The sequence below is a fragment of the Chanos chanos genome, chromosome 9 (assembly GCF_902362185.1).
Source record: "Chanos chanos chromosome 9, fChaCha1.1, whole genome shotgun sequence".
Classification (NCBI taxonomy): Eukaryota; Metazoa; Chordata; class Actinopteri; order Gonorynchiformes; family Chanidae; genus Chanos; species Chanos chanos.
The window spans coordinates 42896204-42912374 of record NC_044503.1 but is presented as its reverse complement, the minus strand read 5'-3'; the positions used below and the strand labels follow the sequence as shown (position 1 = coordinate 42912374).

Here is a 16171-nt window from a genome sequence, read left to right as displayed (position 1 = left end):
TGGACAGTGTGAAATATGGAAGGGGTGACCTGTCTTTACAGGAGATGCGTCAAATTTTATGACATTATGTCATCAACATGGACAGTAATGACAATGAGAAGAACTGAACTCTGAACTGTCCGTAAAAAGTACCAAGTAATTTTTACAGAGTTTTGAGCAGCATCATTTACATGTGAAGTCATAAATGAAATACCAATGGTGTAGTGTATCTAATAGAGTTATATTACAGTTGCTCAGTAGCTTAGTAACAAAACAATCAAAATGCATTTTGGAATACAGGCCTAAATATAAGTGTTGATTCAATACGATATATATTTCCTGTAAAGATAGGTGTATAGGTTTCCTGAACAGATCACATGTTGTACCTGTACTACATTTCCCATCATTCCATTTGTCATGTGACAGTGCATCCAGAACTTTGCAGTGCTTTTTTTGGCTGTGGCCTATAATGCTTGATTTCATGGCAGCTTTTCTAAAAAAAAAATTGCTATGCATGTTGCAATGACTTTATGTTTTTTTTTTTTTTGGAATTGCAAGTGAAAATTACAAAAATCGTGGCGATTTTTTTCTTTTGAATTATAATTGAATCTATCACTGAAGTAGATCGCAACAGTGCTACTTCCTGTTTGTAGCCACCGCTTATGTTTGGCCGTCTAATATTACGTATTACAACAAAATAGAATTTAGTTAAGAATCAAAGTTCTCATCACCATACATACTATACACACTATTTACAACAGATTCACATACATACAGACTGTAGCGAGTGGGCACACACACACACACACACACACACACATATTCACGCTACACAATCTCTCACACACACACACACACACACACACACACACACACACTCACACACATATTCACGCTACACAATCTCTCACACACACACACACACACATATTCACGCCACACACACACACACACACACACAGACACACACAGGGTTCTGAGTCTAAACACAGTTTTTATGACCATGTCTCCTAGTTTCAGATGGAACTGAACACAGATCTCCGGTCTGTAAGGAACTGAACACAGGCATCTGTTCTGTGAGGAACTGAACACAGATCTCTGGTCTGTAAGGAACTGAACACAGGCATCTGTTCTGTGAGGAACTGAACACAGATCTCTGGTCTGTGGGGAACTGAACACAGATCTCTGGTCTGTAAGGAACTGAACACAGGTGTCTGTTCTGTGTTGAACTGAACACAGGTCTCTGTTCTGTAAGGAACTGAACACAGGTCTCTGTTCTGTGGGGAACTGAACACAGGCCTCTGTTCTGTGGGGAACTAAACACACGTTTTTTGGGAGATAAAGTTAAAAGCAGAGAAAGGGACATTCAGACAGGAGAATTTTCTCACTGACTGTTTGACCAGAGACAACTCTGTCATTTTATTTCTGTCTTTATTTTTCCTGTGTGACTCTTATCTGAGCGTGAATCTCTCCTGTGTTTATATTTGTCATATCCATGGTCATTCATGACTGTGTTACTTCATTAGTTTTGTTCAGCCAGAGTTTGTCTGTAATGTCTCTCCTCAACATTTTCCTTTTTCAGATGATTAGATTTCGGTTTATGTAACAACAGTTAAGTCTCCGTGATTACACACACACACACACTGTGAACAGTGAGCAGTGAATTTGTCCTCTGAATTCAACCCATCCAACACACCAGTAGTGAACACACAACAGACGCAGGAGCAGTGGGCAGCATTCCTCTGCACCCGGGGAGCATTAGGGCATACAGTTGGATGTTGGGCCTGGGAATTGAACCAACAACCCTCCAGTCAAACAGTAGGATATCAGTTACTATGACAACAATAAAAATTAAGCTAACATGACAGTCTACGGCAATAGTAACGGATGGTAACAGACAAACTAACTCAAAAACTCAACATCCAGGAATGAGTGAAATGACATTTCATGATTTAATTAAAACTGAAGAAGCTGTAAAAAGCTTTTCTCTAGATTTTTATTTTTGGAACGAGACATTGTTTTTAGACATGTCTGTCATATGTTGTGATGTGTATGACATTGTCTGTGATGTGTGTGTTGCATGTTGTGATGTGTGTGACATTGCGTGTGTGTGTGCGTGTGTGTGTGTGTTTTGTGATATGTGTGACATTGTGACATGTATGTTGTGTATTGTGATATATTACATTACATTACATTACATTACATTTATTTAGCAGATGCTTTTATCCAGGGTGACTTACAGGTGGGGAAACAATTCAAACTCCAGTATAGTGAGAGACCTATGAGTAAACACTAGGCGCTTTCGCACCGAACAGTTCTAGGGTCTAATTCGATAGGAACTACCCCCTGTGGAGCTTCCCCTAGAACTACATTCGTTCTAGGGCCTTTTTTCTGTTTGCTTTCGCACCGCCAGTAGGAACGCTGAAGTGACGTAAGCCGGCCGACGGTATAGCAGCTAAGAGCTGTTGTTTATGACTAACCAGGATAGCTGCACATTTTGAAGTACAAATTTAATGACTTTTAAGACCTTTTAAATACCTCCAAAAGGAAAAAAATAACCATTACTGCGGCAAAAGAAATCGACAAACTAGACTACAGTATACGCAATGAGTTTAATTGAATTTAAATGACAGAAATATTGATTGCACATCAGATAACCTATAACTGCCTTCTCATTAACGAAAATAAAACTGTATGGCGATAGACCCAGTCCAATGGAGAAAATAATTTCCCAATGCATTTATGCATTTACCACCGCAGTAGCAGTGAATGACTTGATGGGCATAGTACTTTTCGGGTGCTAGCATAGCGCTTGTGCCTGACCCTTGCTCGCGGCATCGTATTTTTTTTCCCCCCTTTTTCCCCGCCGCAGCCCTCAAATCGTAAGCTGGATAAACACATTCTTATCTTAGGTTAAAATGCGGATCACAGCCACACAAGCGGACACACAAGCACCTACCGAAGCGGAGTGTACGCTACCTCTTCAATGTACAAATATACATTGGACGTTGCAAAATGGTCATTGTTGGGGGATATAAAATACCGGTAAAATAAAACATAAAAATTATGTGCCCCCTCCTACAATTCCAGACATTTTGAGACATGGATATCAAAAGCTAAATGAAATACGTTCTAAGACTTTATATTTTGCACGGATCTTTAAAAATGGCGGTTGCAATCATCGTATACCTGCGTCTGGACCATTGGCTGTACACCTACGTCACAAGGTTCCTATTGTGCTGCAATAGTACCTACCCTGGAGTAGGGGCTAAAAAAGCCCCTCAAAACGGCGTTCTTAGAACTAAAATCGTTCTAAGTTCCTGCGGTGCGAACACGCCAAAAAGGGGGTACTTTCTCCAACAGTTCTAAGAACTATGAAAAGTTCCTCTGGTGCGAAAGCGCCTACTGAGTACTACATCTATTCAGTAGGGCAAAGTGCAAGCAATAAGTGCAAGTTTTCTTTTCAAGGCAGAGAGCAGGAGATTAGGTAGAGAAGAACACAGTAGGTGTGAGTTAATTACGTTAGGGTGTTAGAGGTGTTAGGTGTTAGGGGAGGAGGTGTTCTCAGACATGTGTGACATTGTGATATGTGTGACATTGTGATGTGTGTGTTGTGTTTTCTGATGTGTGTGACATTGTGACTTGTGTTTGACATTGTGACACACGTGTTGTAGATTGTGATATGACTTGTGTTGTATTTTCTGATGTGTGTGACATTGTGGTGTGTGTGTGTTGTGTTGTCTGATGTGTTCGAAATTATGATGTGTGTGACTTTTGTACAGAAAAGTTAGTGTAAGTTAGTGTCTCTGATCATCTCGTATCAGCCTCTGTTTGAGTCTTTTTCATCATTTTAATCTTTTTCTGACCACAGACCTGCTGTTGTGTGGATGTTTTCTCAGTGCTGGACTCTTCTCCATATGCCTGTGACGTTACTAAGTGTGAAAAATGCTAGCAGTGTTGTTATTCTTGGTTTACACCACAGCTCAGACTGCTAACGGTTTATTATTGTATAATTGAGCTTTGACTGCTAACGGTTTTTCACTGCTCACTGTTAACATTGTTTACATGGCTATGTACCACTCAAACTCTCTTAAAACTCTTGTCTTGCATGACAGACAGAAACATTGTGTTAAATGTTGTGGCATTTGACGCGGACCCTTCCCCGTGTCATGCTCATCGTTTTTATAAAACACTAAATCTCCCGCTAAATAACTTGCTTTCTATTTTTTCCTTACCTGTCACTTTCCCGTCACCATAAACCTTAAACTTTCCATCACCAAACTTTCTCCATTTTTTTCTTTGATTTGCCGTTACGTCATTGGCTTTTTGCCGTGACTGAAAGGGGCCGCCGTAGAATATAGGAAGGGGCGTGATTCCTGCTACGGTGAGGGAAAACTTGAAACGGCATTCTCGCGGTTTTCTTTTCCTCCCAGTCACCGACGCTGTCTGTTTACTTTTAATAGTCGATTATTCAGTACGCGCAGCTTCGTTTTCGTACGGCTTGGATGCTCTATACTAAACCGGATTACAATCATGGACTCGTAGTGGTTGGACTCCACATGGGATTGCAGCTCCGCCTCCTCACTCTTCCTGACTAGCCTTGGTTTCACACCCCTATCTGCTGTTCTGCTAAACTCCGTTCGCACGGTTGGCAACCCTTTCATTCATCACGTACCCCTTTTCCACTGCCGCGGTGCCGGTGCCGGTGCCCGATCGAGCACCGGCACCCGCGCTTTTCCACTGACAAAATACTGGTGCCGGAGCCGAAAAGCTGGCACCGGCACGGCACCACAGAAATGCTGGTCCCAAAAGTTGGAACCGCTGATGTCAGAGGCTATGCAAATAAAAACCACGCGAGAACCAATCAGTTCAGCGTTTGATACGTGACGTTCTTTAGAGAGGCGGGAGTAACAAAAAACGTCTGACCAAGTAGCGGTAGGCTAAAGGATATTTGTAGCATGAAAATATGTATATGATTAAAAGATGCATGAGTAACAATTTGTGTCTACATCAATACGGGCTGTTGTTTACATGTACATGTACTCCGCACCGGCACGGGCACGGGCACCAGCACCGTCGTAGTGGAAAAGAGACAACGGAGAGTCCAGTTATGTCTCTTTTCCACTAGGACGGTGCTGGTGCCCGTGCCCGTGCCTGTGCCGGTGCGGAGCCAGTGCTGCCTTGGTGCCTTTTGAGAACCGGCCCGCATTTCCACTGGTTTGGGAACCGAACGATAGCGAAAGTTTGGGTAATTTCCGTGGGGAAAAAATAATGTCGGACAGAACGCATCTGCTTGCTCTTTATAAATTTACTTTTACGCTAGGCTTCCACACAGCGAAACACCTCACGAATTTTGTCCCAGAACTTTTCGCTCTTTGGGCAAAATTCATGAAAATAGTAAGTCTGTCACCCCAGCTCAAAAGTTAAAACGAGTGTTTAAATGAAGGTCTGCATGCAGTGGTTTATTTGCACCAGCCAGAGCCAGAGAGAAAGTGTGTCTTTTTCTACCACTCTGGGTCCGACTACGTTCATGTAACATGTAAACAACAGCCCGTATTGATGTAGACACAAATTGTTGCTCATACATTTTTTAATCATATACATATTTTCATGCTACAAATATCCTTTAGCCTACCGCTACTTGGTCAGACGTTTTTTGTTATTCCCGCCCCTCTAGAGAACGTCACGTATCAAACGCTGAACTGATTGGTTCTCACGTGGTTTTTATTTGCATAGCCTCTGACGTCAGCGGTTCCAACTTTTGGGACCAGCAATTCTGTGGTGCCGTGCCGGTGCCAGCTTTTCGGCTCCGGCACCAGTATTTTGTCAGTGGAAAAGCGCGGCCCCGGTGCTCGATCAGGCACCGGCACCGGCACCGCGGCAGTGGAAAAGGGTTATTAGGAGGGACGAACATTGCAGAGGTCGCCTCTCTTTTTTTGTTAGTTCCTCCTCTCAATTATTCCGTAATGAGAAACGAACCCTCAGTTTAGCCTCATGTATGTATGTAAATATTTGTGAACTAAGCTGTAAATTTATGTATTGTGTTGTGTGTTGCCATTGGGTTTTGTCTCTTTTTTTGGTGGTTGTTGTTGTACAATACACATTGTTTCTCTTCCACTTGACCAACATTTATGACCCTTCTCACCATGGACCTTTAACACCTGTAAATATATTTAATCTCTGGACATAGGTGTTGTATGGTCTCTATATATTGTTTTCATGTTGTTTTGGAAATATTGCTGGGAATTCTGTATTGTATGGTTACTGCCCTGAGATTAGAGCTAGCTGTGCCAGGCCGCATGTGAATCTAGGCCCTACTAGACACATATGCGGTCTGATAGTGGTAAAAGAGGCCTTGAGTAGACTACACTATTCTTCTTTATTTTTTACCTTCTTCTCTCTCTCTCTCTCTCTGTGACGCTCCTCAAGGGCGTCTGGCGCCCAACTAAAAAGTAGCCATTTCTCAGTCTACTGTTTTACCGCTATATTACTGAAAAATAAATTCCGACAGGACGAACTGGACCCCGCTTATTATACAGTTACTTAAGTGATAAAAGAAACTTACACAATGTTTCATCTCAATGGTTTTACTGCCGTTTTGTGGGTTCCGCTGAGAAAAATAGTCCTTCTAGCAAACAGAACTTTTAAGTTGCAAGTGTTACATAGCAACATGCTAGGCTACCTGCAGACTCATCAATGTATTGCAGATAGACTGTTTATTTCCATTATGATAAGTGAACGGACTACTTGCAGAATGATATAAAGATGTGAATCAGAAGCACAGAACCAGTCATTAATTTATTTTCAGCTGTCCTTATGAAGAACTGTCGGACCTCCGAACTTCGGCATGGCCCATTCAATTCACTGGAACTTTCTGCAGCATTCTGAGGAGCTGTAGGTCAGACATGCTCCACAACTTAAATCCTAAATTGCAGCCTTTGCGATTTGCTAAGCACATTGTTTCACATTGCGATTTCAATTTGACATCGATTAATTGCTCAGCCCTAGTAGGGAAGGACAAGATCTTGATGTAGCTTAATGGCCTTAAGGCGAATCAGAAAATGTTGATAATTCAGACAAAAAGTGGATGCAGATAGACAATATGCTGGAAATATCAAGTGAGATACAAATAAGTTAAGTAGTCAAATCAGTGAAGACATACATCAGAGGATGAATTGAAATGTGTCTTACTCTTTATTTATTTAAATCCCTTATTATACTCTTATTCTTACGACTAGTGTGCTCGTATTGCTGAGTTGACCTGTTTCTCTCGTCTCATACATTTCATTGGACCGTTGATCCTGTGTTAACCTACATATGACAAATAAACTCTTGTACTGAAATGACTGAGGTGCATGTGGCTTAATGATATAAAATGAGGTATAATCTTCTAAAATACGTATGTGAGACACCTACATCATGATCTAGATGTAGTGTCTGCAAATCCTGTTTTTTTCCATCACTACCTGGTAAGTGAACTGCAGAATTCAGAATGGCACAAGACACGGGGAAGGATACATAAATGAAATTCAGTTTTATTGACTTCAGAGACAACATTATGTTTCTAAAGATATATCATGGAAACTCCAGAAAGTGGCTTCATTACTTGATTTCAAGAAGATATGCAAGCACAGAAATTTATATTTTGCACACAAGAATTGCTAAACAACAATTAGGCAGGCAATTGAAAGTCATTTGGAAGGTTTCATAACATTGATAATATGTTGCTTTCATTTTTATCTTTTAGGCAGCACCCTTCCCAAGAGTCATATATTAATCATCGTATATGACTAAAATTGACTGAAGTGTCTTCACTAAAACAATTTTGACACTGCATTAATTTATAATGAGGCATGGTTTATACCGGAAGCCACCTTAAATCGGGCAAATGTATTTTCTAACCTAATATTCATTGGTAATGCAACTTTTCTACCTTCAAAGCATTAAATTAATTACATATGATTTTATTATATACTTGACTGATTATATGATTGCTTATGAAATTTATTTCCGCATCCTCATACTGTGTTTTTCATCTCTCTCCTTCTCCTTTTATTTTTAACTAAAGTAAGTTTTATGAGCTGTCTGAACCCCACCACCACCCCCTTTAACTGGGGAATGCTGAACAATCAGAAAACCAGGGGTAAACCAACTGCCACACTAGGCTTTTGTCTTGCTAGCCCCTGAACCTGACATGGTGGGGGAGACTACAGAATATGGAGATCACTTTTTCAATAATGTGTTGTAAGATGAAATGACTAGTTTGTGAAATCAAAGTCCTATGTTACAAACAGAATCAGCATTTTTAACTTGTGGCCATCCACGTTGATATGAATCGATTTGCAGAAACATAATGGGTAACGCACAGACATAACAATCATCCTTTTTTTTCCCCGAATAATAATGAGCAACTCCGGGCAGAAAATATCTATTTCCATCCCATTATTTGTGCTTTCTCAAATAACATATTCATATTTGGGTTCATCCCTACTCCATGTCCAATTAAACTATGACTGTAACTCCTCTAAAGCAGATTCTTTTGAGATGGATTCCCATTCTTTTGGGATGCTTCCTTGACCAGCGAATTTATATCCATACCTATTCTGCCATTCTGAACGAAACGTACAGATGAACCATTTCCAGTAGCGCTGACTAGTGCCATCTCCAGTAATTTTCCATTTATTGTAGGGGTCTCCAGCATTTCTGTACTTCTTGTAGGGGATCCATTCACCCTCATCACGTACTCTGAAACTTGCATCACTGTTTACTGATGTGGTACAGAAATCTATGCTAAAATTGACTGTGTCCACATAATGGAAGCCAGTCAGAGCCATAGGACGATGAAACCTAACACTGTGGTCTTCATGATGGCCGGGGATGGTGTTTGTGCAGACAGCTGTACAGAAAGGACACCGGGCCCAACATCCCTCGACCTGCTGAAAAAGAATTTTGGTAGGTTTCTCTCTCAATGCCTCCACATCAGTCCTTTCACCCTTAACCATCTCTTCCAGGGATTTGGCCATCATGTCTTTAAAGAACTGCCGATCTCGGATGTCTTCCTTTTCAATGCAATGCAATTCATCTCTCTTTATTGTAATGAGACTCCCCACATTTCCACAGAACAAGTCAAGCCACACGCTTGCACCGCCTGCCTTTTCTTCCACTTCTCTAGTCGTGTCTGTGCTTGCTTTTAATATACGATTTTTCAGGTTTACCAGATTGTCCTTATGGAGTGTATGCAGCTTTCTGTCATCATTTAAAAATTCATTTACCTTTTCTTGGATAAATCTTTCAAAATATACATCTGGGTGATCAATATACTCCTCATACATGCTGAAGTCCTTCTTTTTTGCCAGATGTTCCAGTATATGATACTCAAGATTCGATCGGTTGCCATTGAGAGCTGGGTTGTTGGACATCATTTCATCCACTATCTGCTGAGTGAGATTTTCATTTGTTGCCTTCAGAACCTCTGGCTTGATGTGCTTACAGAGAAAATCAACAAATATTGTCACAGAGCTGGCTCCTTTGCAGTAGTTTTTGAAAGACTGGAAATAGTTGTCTCTTTGGCTTTGCAGATATGTTAGTGGATGATTTGCAGTCTTGAATTTCTTATGCATCTCCTGAAATCTTTCAACATTCTTGAGGCAAAGATGGACAGAGAAGTCCACTCTGAATTCATTGGTGAATTTAGGATTTTTTGGTGTGCCCTCAAATGCAACGATCTCTGTTTCAATATTTGATAAAATTTCATAGATGAAGTTTTCATCAAAATCCTTCTTACCTTCTTTGGTAGTGATGTATTCATTTATTGCACGAACAACCTTGTTTCTAAAAACGTCTACAGAATGCTTGAACGAACTGCCAAAGATCAAATCCCCAAGCTTTTTAAAGAAATTTTGTTGAATATGTTTTTGAGGATCAAACTGAAACAAGCCTTTTTTAATTTTGTCTTGGATGCCTGGTTGTTTACTGAACTGGCTGAGGAGTACTGATTCCACCACAGCTTTCACATTCAGTGGCTCCTCAGGGGGTTGTGATTTCAACACCTCAGCTGTCCAGTTAATCCAGAGTTCATCAAACTTCTCCATCATTTGCTGATCCGTCAGTTGCTGTGTTTTGAGTTTAGATGCCAGCCTTTTGCTCTGCTCAGTCAGCTCTTCCGTGTATTTGGTTTTCCTCTTGTCCAGTTCTGACCTGTTTTGCTTGGAGGTGAGTAATTCCTTACATTTTTTCAGAGTCCCATCAATGAGCTCATCCTTCAGGCTTTCAAAACGTTTGTCAATATTTGCCCTCCACTTTATGAGGGTCTCTTTGTTTTTGTCTTCTTCGAAATACTTCTCTATCTCAGTCTTGAGAGGTTCATAGACTTCGTCATACTTCTTCATCAGATCTGCTAAAGTCGCATTCTGAATTAAGTTGCTGCCAATTTGATTCTCCAGTTCAGTCTGAAGGCTCAGGGAATATTTCCTCACTTTCCATGACCAGTCTCTGTACTTATTTTCCAAAGAACTGTACACCATCATTTCAACTGTGTTTTTGAAGCTGAACACAAAGTTCTCCTGCAGGAGTGCTGTCCAAAGGTCATGAACTCTACACTTGAATTCTGACAGTGAGGAAAATTTACATTTCTCCTGCCATGATGCAGCTGTTAGGAGCTTGATCTTCAGTTCTTGAACATTCTGGCTATATGAGGGATTAGGTGGGGCCATGGGAGGGTCTCCCTGTAGGAGATTTTTGAAGTAAAAAACTTGTGTTTCAATGTCAAAGTTTATGACATCACTGAAGCAAGTGATATCATCAACATTCTCCTCTTTTGCTGCCATTCGAGCCATTTCATCCAGTCTCTCCAGGAGACGTCTCCTCCCCTCAATGTTTTTATCTCCAGCTGATCCTTCCGCAACATTCTGATGCACAAAAATGCAACTAGGTGTGAATTTAACCTCTTTCATTCTCAAGAAGGCCTGCACACAAATCTGAAGAATGTCGTGCATCTCAGAAGGGTTCTCCCCCATGATGTTGATCACTGTTATATCCCCAATTCCGATGATGAAAGTGGCGAGCTCGTTATCATGGTGCAGCGATATCTTTGTACTGAGCTCTGGAGATCTGAGTCCCTCCGTGTCCACAATGAGGACAAAGTCATATCCAAGTTCATTTCGAATGCTGGAGTCCACTTTTACAAGCTGCATGAAGGCTCCGCGGGTGCATCTCCCAGCGCTCACAGAAAACTGAAGACCAAACATGGTGTTCAGCAGTGTGGATTTCCCAGAGCTTTGAAGCCCCAAAATGGACAGAACAAACACCTTTTTGTCTCCAAGGGTGTTGATGAGCTCATCCAGGACAGCATTAATCCATGTTGAAGGCACATGGGCAGCATCCCCATCCATTATTTCCAGTGGATACCCAGAGAGCAGCATTGTCACCCCTATTTTTGGAAGTGTGGCGTATTGTTCAGTGTTTTTCTTGGTTTGTGTGCACATCAGAATGGCCTCATAGAGTTGACTGATCTCTCTCATAATATGCTGAAGTCCAACTGTAGTAGCGGCCATTTTGTCTGTTATTCCGTCCAGCTTGGTTTGCAGAGATTGTACAAGAGACGCTTTTTCTTTATCTTTGGATACATTTTTCATTTCTCTCCAAGTTGAGTGATAGTTCTGTTCAAGATTTGCTAGCCTATCAGTGGTGAGATCATCTAGGAGGATCCTAAGCCACTGCAACATGTACAGACGTGTGCCTTCAAACTGAGCAGGCGTTGTCAAGCATTCCAGGAATGATCTCATGAAGTCATTGAGAGGAGTGGCTTCACGAAGTTGTTCCTTCCGGATCTTAGTCATCTGAGCTGAAATTTTACTCTGCTGCTGTTCGATACTTTCCTTTTCTTTGACTTTCAGTCGATTCTGCTCTTTGCTCTTGTTGCACCAGTCAAGCCACAATTGACCTTGCAGTGGTAAAATCCTTTCCTTCAGGGTGGATACATCCTCCACATCTTTCAGAAGGCACATTAATGTCTGGGCCTTTTCGTATCCATCTTTGCATGATGGCTTATCCTCATCGACTATGAACTGTAGTTTCTTTGCCTCTTCACAGCACCTTTCAATTGTTGCAGTCTGCTTATTTGCACTGATGCACTGTTTGATGCTTGAAATCAGTTCCTCTGTAAATTCAGCCTGATTCCTGTTCTTTGCAGCTAGCCTCACCTTTGTAGGGTTTTTTAACGGCTGAATATTATCCTTACCTGAGAACATGCAGATCAAGGGGACAGAGGACTTGGACAGTTTCTGGGAGACCTCTTTAGCGGTTTCAGTCAGAGGGTGCTCTGAAACTAGAAGCACATTGACTGTACTCACTGCTTGAAGAAACTCAAGTTGTTTTGGGTGTTTTGCTGCGTCACCATGAAGGTTCAGAAAGGCCACACAGTCATCAAATATGTCATCTTCCTTCCCTCCAGGACAGTACCATGCAATCTCCACAACTCCATTCATGAGCAGGCTGTCTGGAGTGCTGCCTTTGCAATGACGGTTGAAGAACACACTGTGCTTCTGTTTGCTAATGACACCGTTCAATATCTGGGACTTGGAGTTGGAATCAGAAACTCCCAATCTAATGAAGGAAACAACTGGCACTGGTGTGTTGGACATTTGTCTGTTGTGGTACTTGCCACAGCTGCCAGATGTTTGTTTTTTGCTATGCCATGATTTCCTGATGTGTCGGAGTGCCCAGAGAGGGAATTCCACTTCATCTGTACAGGGGTTAGGTACCAAGAAGGGTAGGCTAAACTGACAAGCAGAGAGTTTCGTAAAAATGTACTGTCGCAAGAAGTCACTGGAGCAATGTAAAATGGCCATGTGCACATCCATTGGGTGAATTTGTGCCTGTTTGACTCTCACCACCGTGTCTGATTTATCATCAAAATCAAAGATGTCATCATCATCATCATCTTCAGCATTTGCACCATCCTCCCCAAAATCCATGTTAGTTGCCTCAGGTTTTACAAACAGATACCTGGCTCTGTAGTCCAATGTCATGAGTTTGTAGAGATAAAGGGAGTTCAAGTCTTTCTCTGTTTTGGGCTCTTTTATACTCAGAGATAATTTGTCTATGAGAAGAACATTAGATTTTATCATCTTTTTGGGGTAGGAGTCTTGGAGGCCCAACTTCAGAAGCAAATCCATAAAGCTTCTAGTTTTTTCACCTTTATTATTCACTGGTGTATTCTGCTCATCTGTTGTCTGAACCTCAGTTAAAGGTGGCACTTGCTTCACTAGTATATTTTCCAACTGAGAGACAGCCACCTCGACTGTTGCACTTCCATCACTCGTCTGGGTGCCAGTAATGATGGAATATAATGCCCTCTCCAGGGACTCCCAATCATCATGGCTTTTCTCAATCACTGATTCAATGTGAGTTGAAAGCTTGTTCTTTAGTTGTGTTTGTATGAGCTCCAATCTTTCTCCCTTTTCTTTGGGTGAAATCGTTATGTCTTTGTCAGTGGAAACAGTCAAAGCTGTCTGCAACAGGTAGGCCTGAGCCCTAATGGAACACTGTTCTTTTAGAGAGGAGTACACGCTAACTGAATTCTGCAGTTCAGACTGCAAAAACATGATTTCATTCATATCCAGAACATGATCAAATGTCTTACTTTCTTTGCTGTACCCTACAACTGCGATTATAGATAGTATCAACAGTTCAGCTTCCTTTTGATCATTTTCTGCCAAGGACTTACAAAATGAATACAGTGAGAGGGTTACAGTTTTTGTAGCTTTTGTTTTTGCACTGTGTTCCTGTTCAGCAGAACTGAAGGGGTGTCTGCTGTCTTCCAGTTCCTTTTTGACACACTGCAAGATTCTGTCTAGTTCTGTGAATTCAGACACCGAAACTTGTTCTTGGATGTCTTCTTCAGAATGGTAAGCCCACTTCATAATTGTCTTTCTGTTTGGGAAGTTCCCCAGTTCATAAAGATCTGGTTCCAATAGAGAGCGCATCAAAATTCTCAAGTCTACAGCTGTGGATCTGCTTTTGACTGTAGCCACTTCAAACAGGTAATTTTGTAGTATCTCATTTGAGAGACATTCCAGAAACCAGGTTTTGTGGGATCCTGTTTTCTCAAAGAGCTTGCTTTTTAAGTCCAACAACTGTGTCAAGTAGCATTCACAGTCAGAGGCACTCCACCCCTTTACTGACTGAATCAGAGTTTTTGCTTTTTCCACTTCAGAAAGAATGTTCTCTCCCCACACCTCTTCAACGGTTTCCTTCGTGATATCTGCGTATGTTTCCATCAATATTCTGCCTAAACTGGACACGTCTTTGAAATCACCTCTGTGAGAAGCCATCACTATTTCCCAGACAGGAATCAGGGTTGTTCCTCTGTCAATAACACTCCAGGTTCTGTTATTAGCGACAAGATGCAATTTCCACAGAGAGTGATCATCAATCTCAGCAGGACCACCGGTTTTACTGACTGACAGCTGCACTTGATTCATCAGGTCTTCTCTGTGTTTCCCAGTGAAAGATCCTCTCAGCTGTGAGGAGGATTTTGTTGCTTTGCCTGAGATAGATAGCGCACCAAATCCAAATCCAGCACAAGAGTAAACATTTAGAGATTCAGAAGTCAACTTTTTTACCTCTGACAGATCTTTACTTCTGAAGCCTGAGGCAGAAGCTCTCCACCAGAAAACTCCACCGAAGTGTAGAGGGCCCTGGTTAACATGGGACCCAAATCTCTCATAAAAACGTCTCACTTTGTTGGTTTGTGTTTTGCAGTCATTCGAATGCAAAATGACCTTCTCAATTTCTTTAAGGGCATTAACAGCCCCAGTGGAAAGCTTGAGTTCATCCTTCTGAAAAAATCCAGATGCAAGGGGGATGTAGTTGTACTTTGTGTGGAGGATGTAGGACTCTTCTTGTGAATTTGAACTTGTTTCTTCTGTCTCACTAAATTGATTTTTCTCCACTCCAACGCCAAAGCTGAAGCCTTTGAATCCAATGTTCAATGAGCAGCTAAAGCTATGGCCTAGTTTCTCCATGACTTTGTGGAAAACTGTTTCAGATTTGTGGGATGAAAATTCTCTCTGCTCGTACGTGGTATTTTGCTTTGGGCCGGTAAGTGAAAACGAATCTGGAATCTCAATGAGCTGATCTCTTTTCACCAGGAAGTCTTCAGGATTCCTGGTTTCGTAAACCCCTTCCAAAGCCAGACCCCCAGATGCATTCTTCAGAACCTCCTTATCTGAAATCTTCTCGGATGAGAGTGTTGCACTCTGTACAATGTCCAGCTGTTTATGCAAGATTTCTATGACATCCTTCAGAGTTTGACAGGTGTTCATCCAGCTTTCCCTCGGGACATCGAAAGCAATGCGGATCTTGTCTTCCATGTCTTTTACTTTAGCATCATTTCGATCTTTGCCCTCCTTAAACAAATTCTCAAGCTCCATTAGACTTTCCTTAACCCGCGCTATATTTTCTTTTAATGACTCCATTCTGGCCTTCTAACACTTTTCAAGTATTCTTTTATCTTCTCAAAGATGTCTGATTGGTCACACGGTTATCTTCATTTACTAACTGCAGATGTCATCCAGGTTTATTCCCTAATTTCCTAACATTGTTTCACCTCAAATATACAGTACCACATGAGTCTAAGGATTTGAATTTGGAAAGTAATATAATGAACAGTGTCTTCAACGTGTTGATTTTCTTCTGTGTTTCACATTTCCTGGAGGAACAAAAGAAATTAAAGTGAAATAGAAATGAAACTTAGTCGTAACTAAAGTTACGTTGTCAAACACAAAGCATGAGCATATTATACAATTTAAATTTAATTTAATGTATTTCAGTTTGAAACAATTCCTTTTCACCTCACAGTTCATCACTTTTATACCTCTGAATGTGGCCATTATGCTAATCACACACAAAAACAGGCCCTATGACTGAATGTATTAGTAAGAATATTCGTACGCTACCATTATTTGAACAGTAGTCACACAAAATATTTCTATCCTTCATAAATACATAGCTGGAATGGAATTTGCTTTACAGGGAAGATGTCTTTGGAGTATTAATAAAATTTGCCAATATTTGTTCTGACAAAATCTAAATAACGGCAGTTTTTACTGATTTATGAAGTAATATATTAAGCAAGTTTTACTTGTGAACTGTTGACCATAAAATAAAGCATCAAAAAACTACATTTTCA

The 16171-nt window shown here is 41.0% G+C and overlaps 1 protein-coding gene across 1 annotated transcript; it reads right to left on the bottom strand.

Annotated features, from left to right (window-relative positions):
- Window positions 1–8139: 8139 nt before the first annotated feature.
- On the bottom strand, window positions 8140–15458 carry LOC115821834 (interferon-induced very large GTPase 1-like). Its single transcript, XM_030785621.1, has 3 exons — window positions 14621–15458; window positions 8606–13078; window positions 8140–8168 (listed from the first exon to the last, which is right to left on the bottom strand). Exons 1-3 carry the CDS (start codon window positions 15456–15458, stop codon window positions 8140–8142), a joined length of 5340 nt encoding a protein of 1779 aa, XP_030641481.1.
- Between the last annotated feature and the right edge of the window lie 713 nt (window positions 15459–16171).

Coding starts and splice junctions, on each gene's coding strand:
- LOC115821834 (XM_030785621.1), bottom strand. CDS start 15,458: ATGGAGTCATTAAAAGAAAATATAGCGCGGGTTAAGGAAAGTCTAATG. Junction 13,079..14,620: donor TTCTGCCTCAGGCTTCAGAA/GTAAAGATCTGT, acceptor TTCTTCTCATAG/ACAAATTATCTCTGAGTATA. Junction 8,169..8,605: donor CTACTGGAAATGGTTCATCT/GTACGTTTCGTT, acceptor CCACCATGTCAG/GTTCAGGGGCTAGCAAGACA.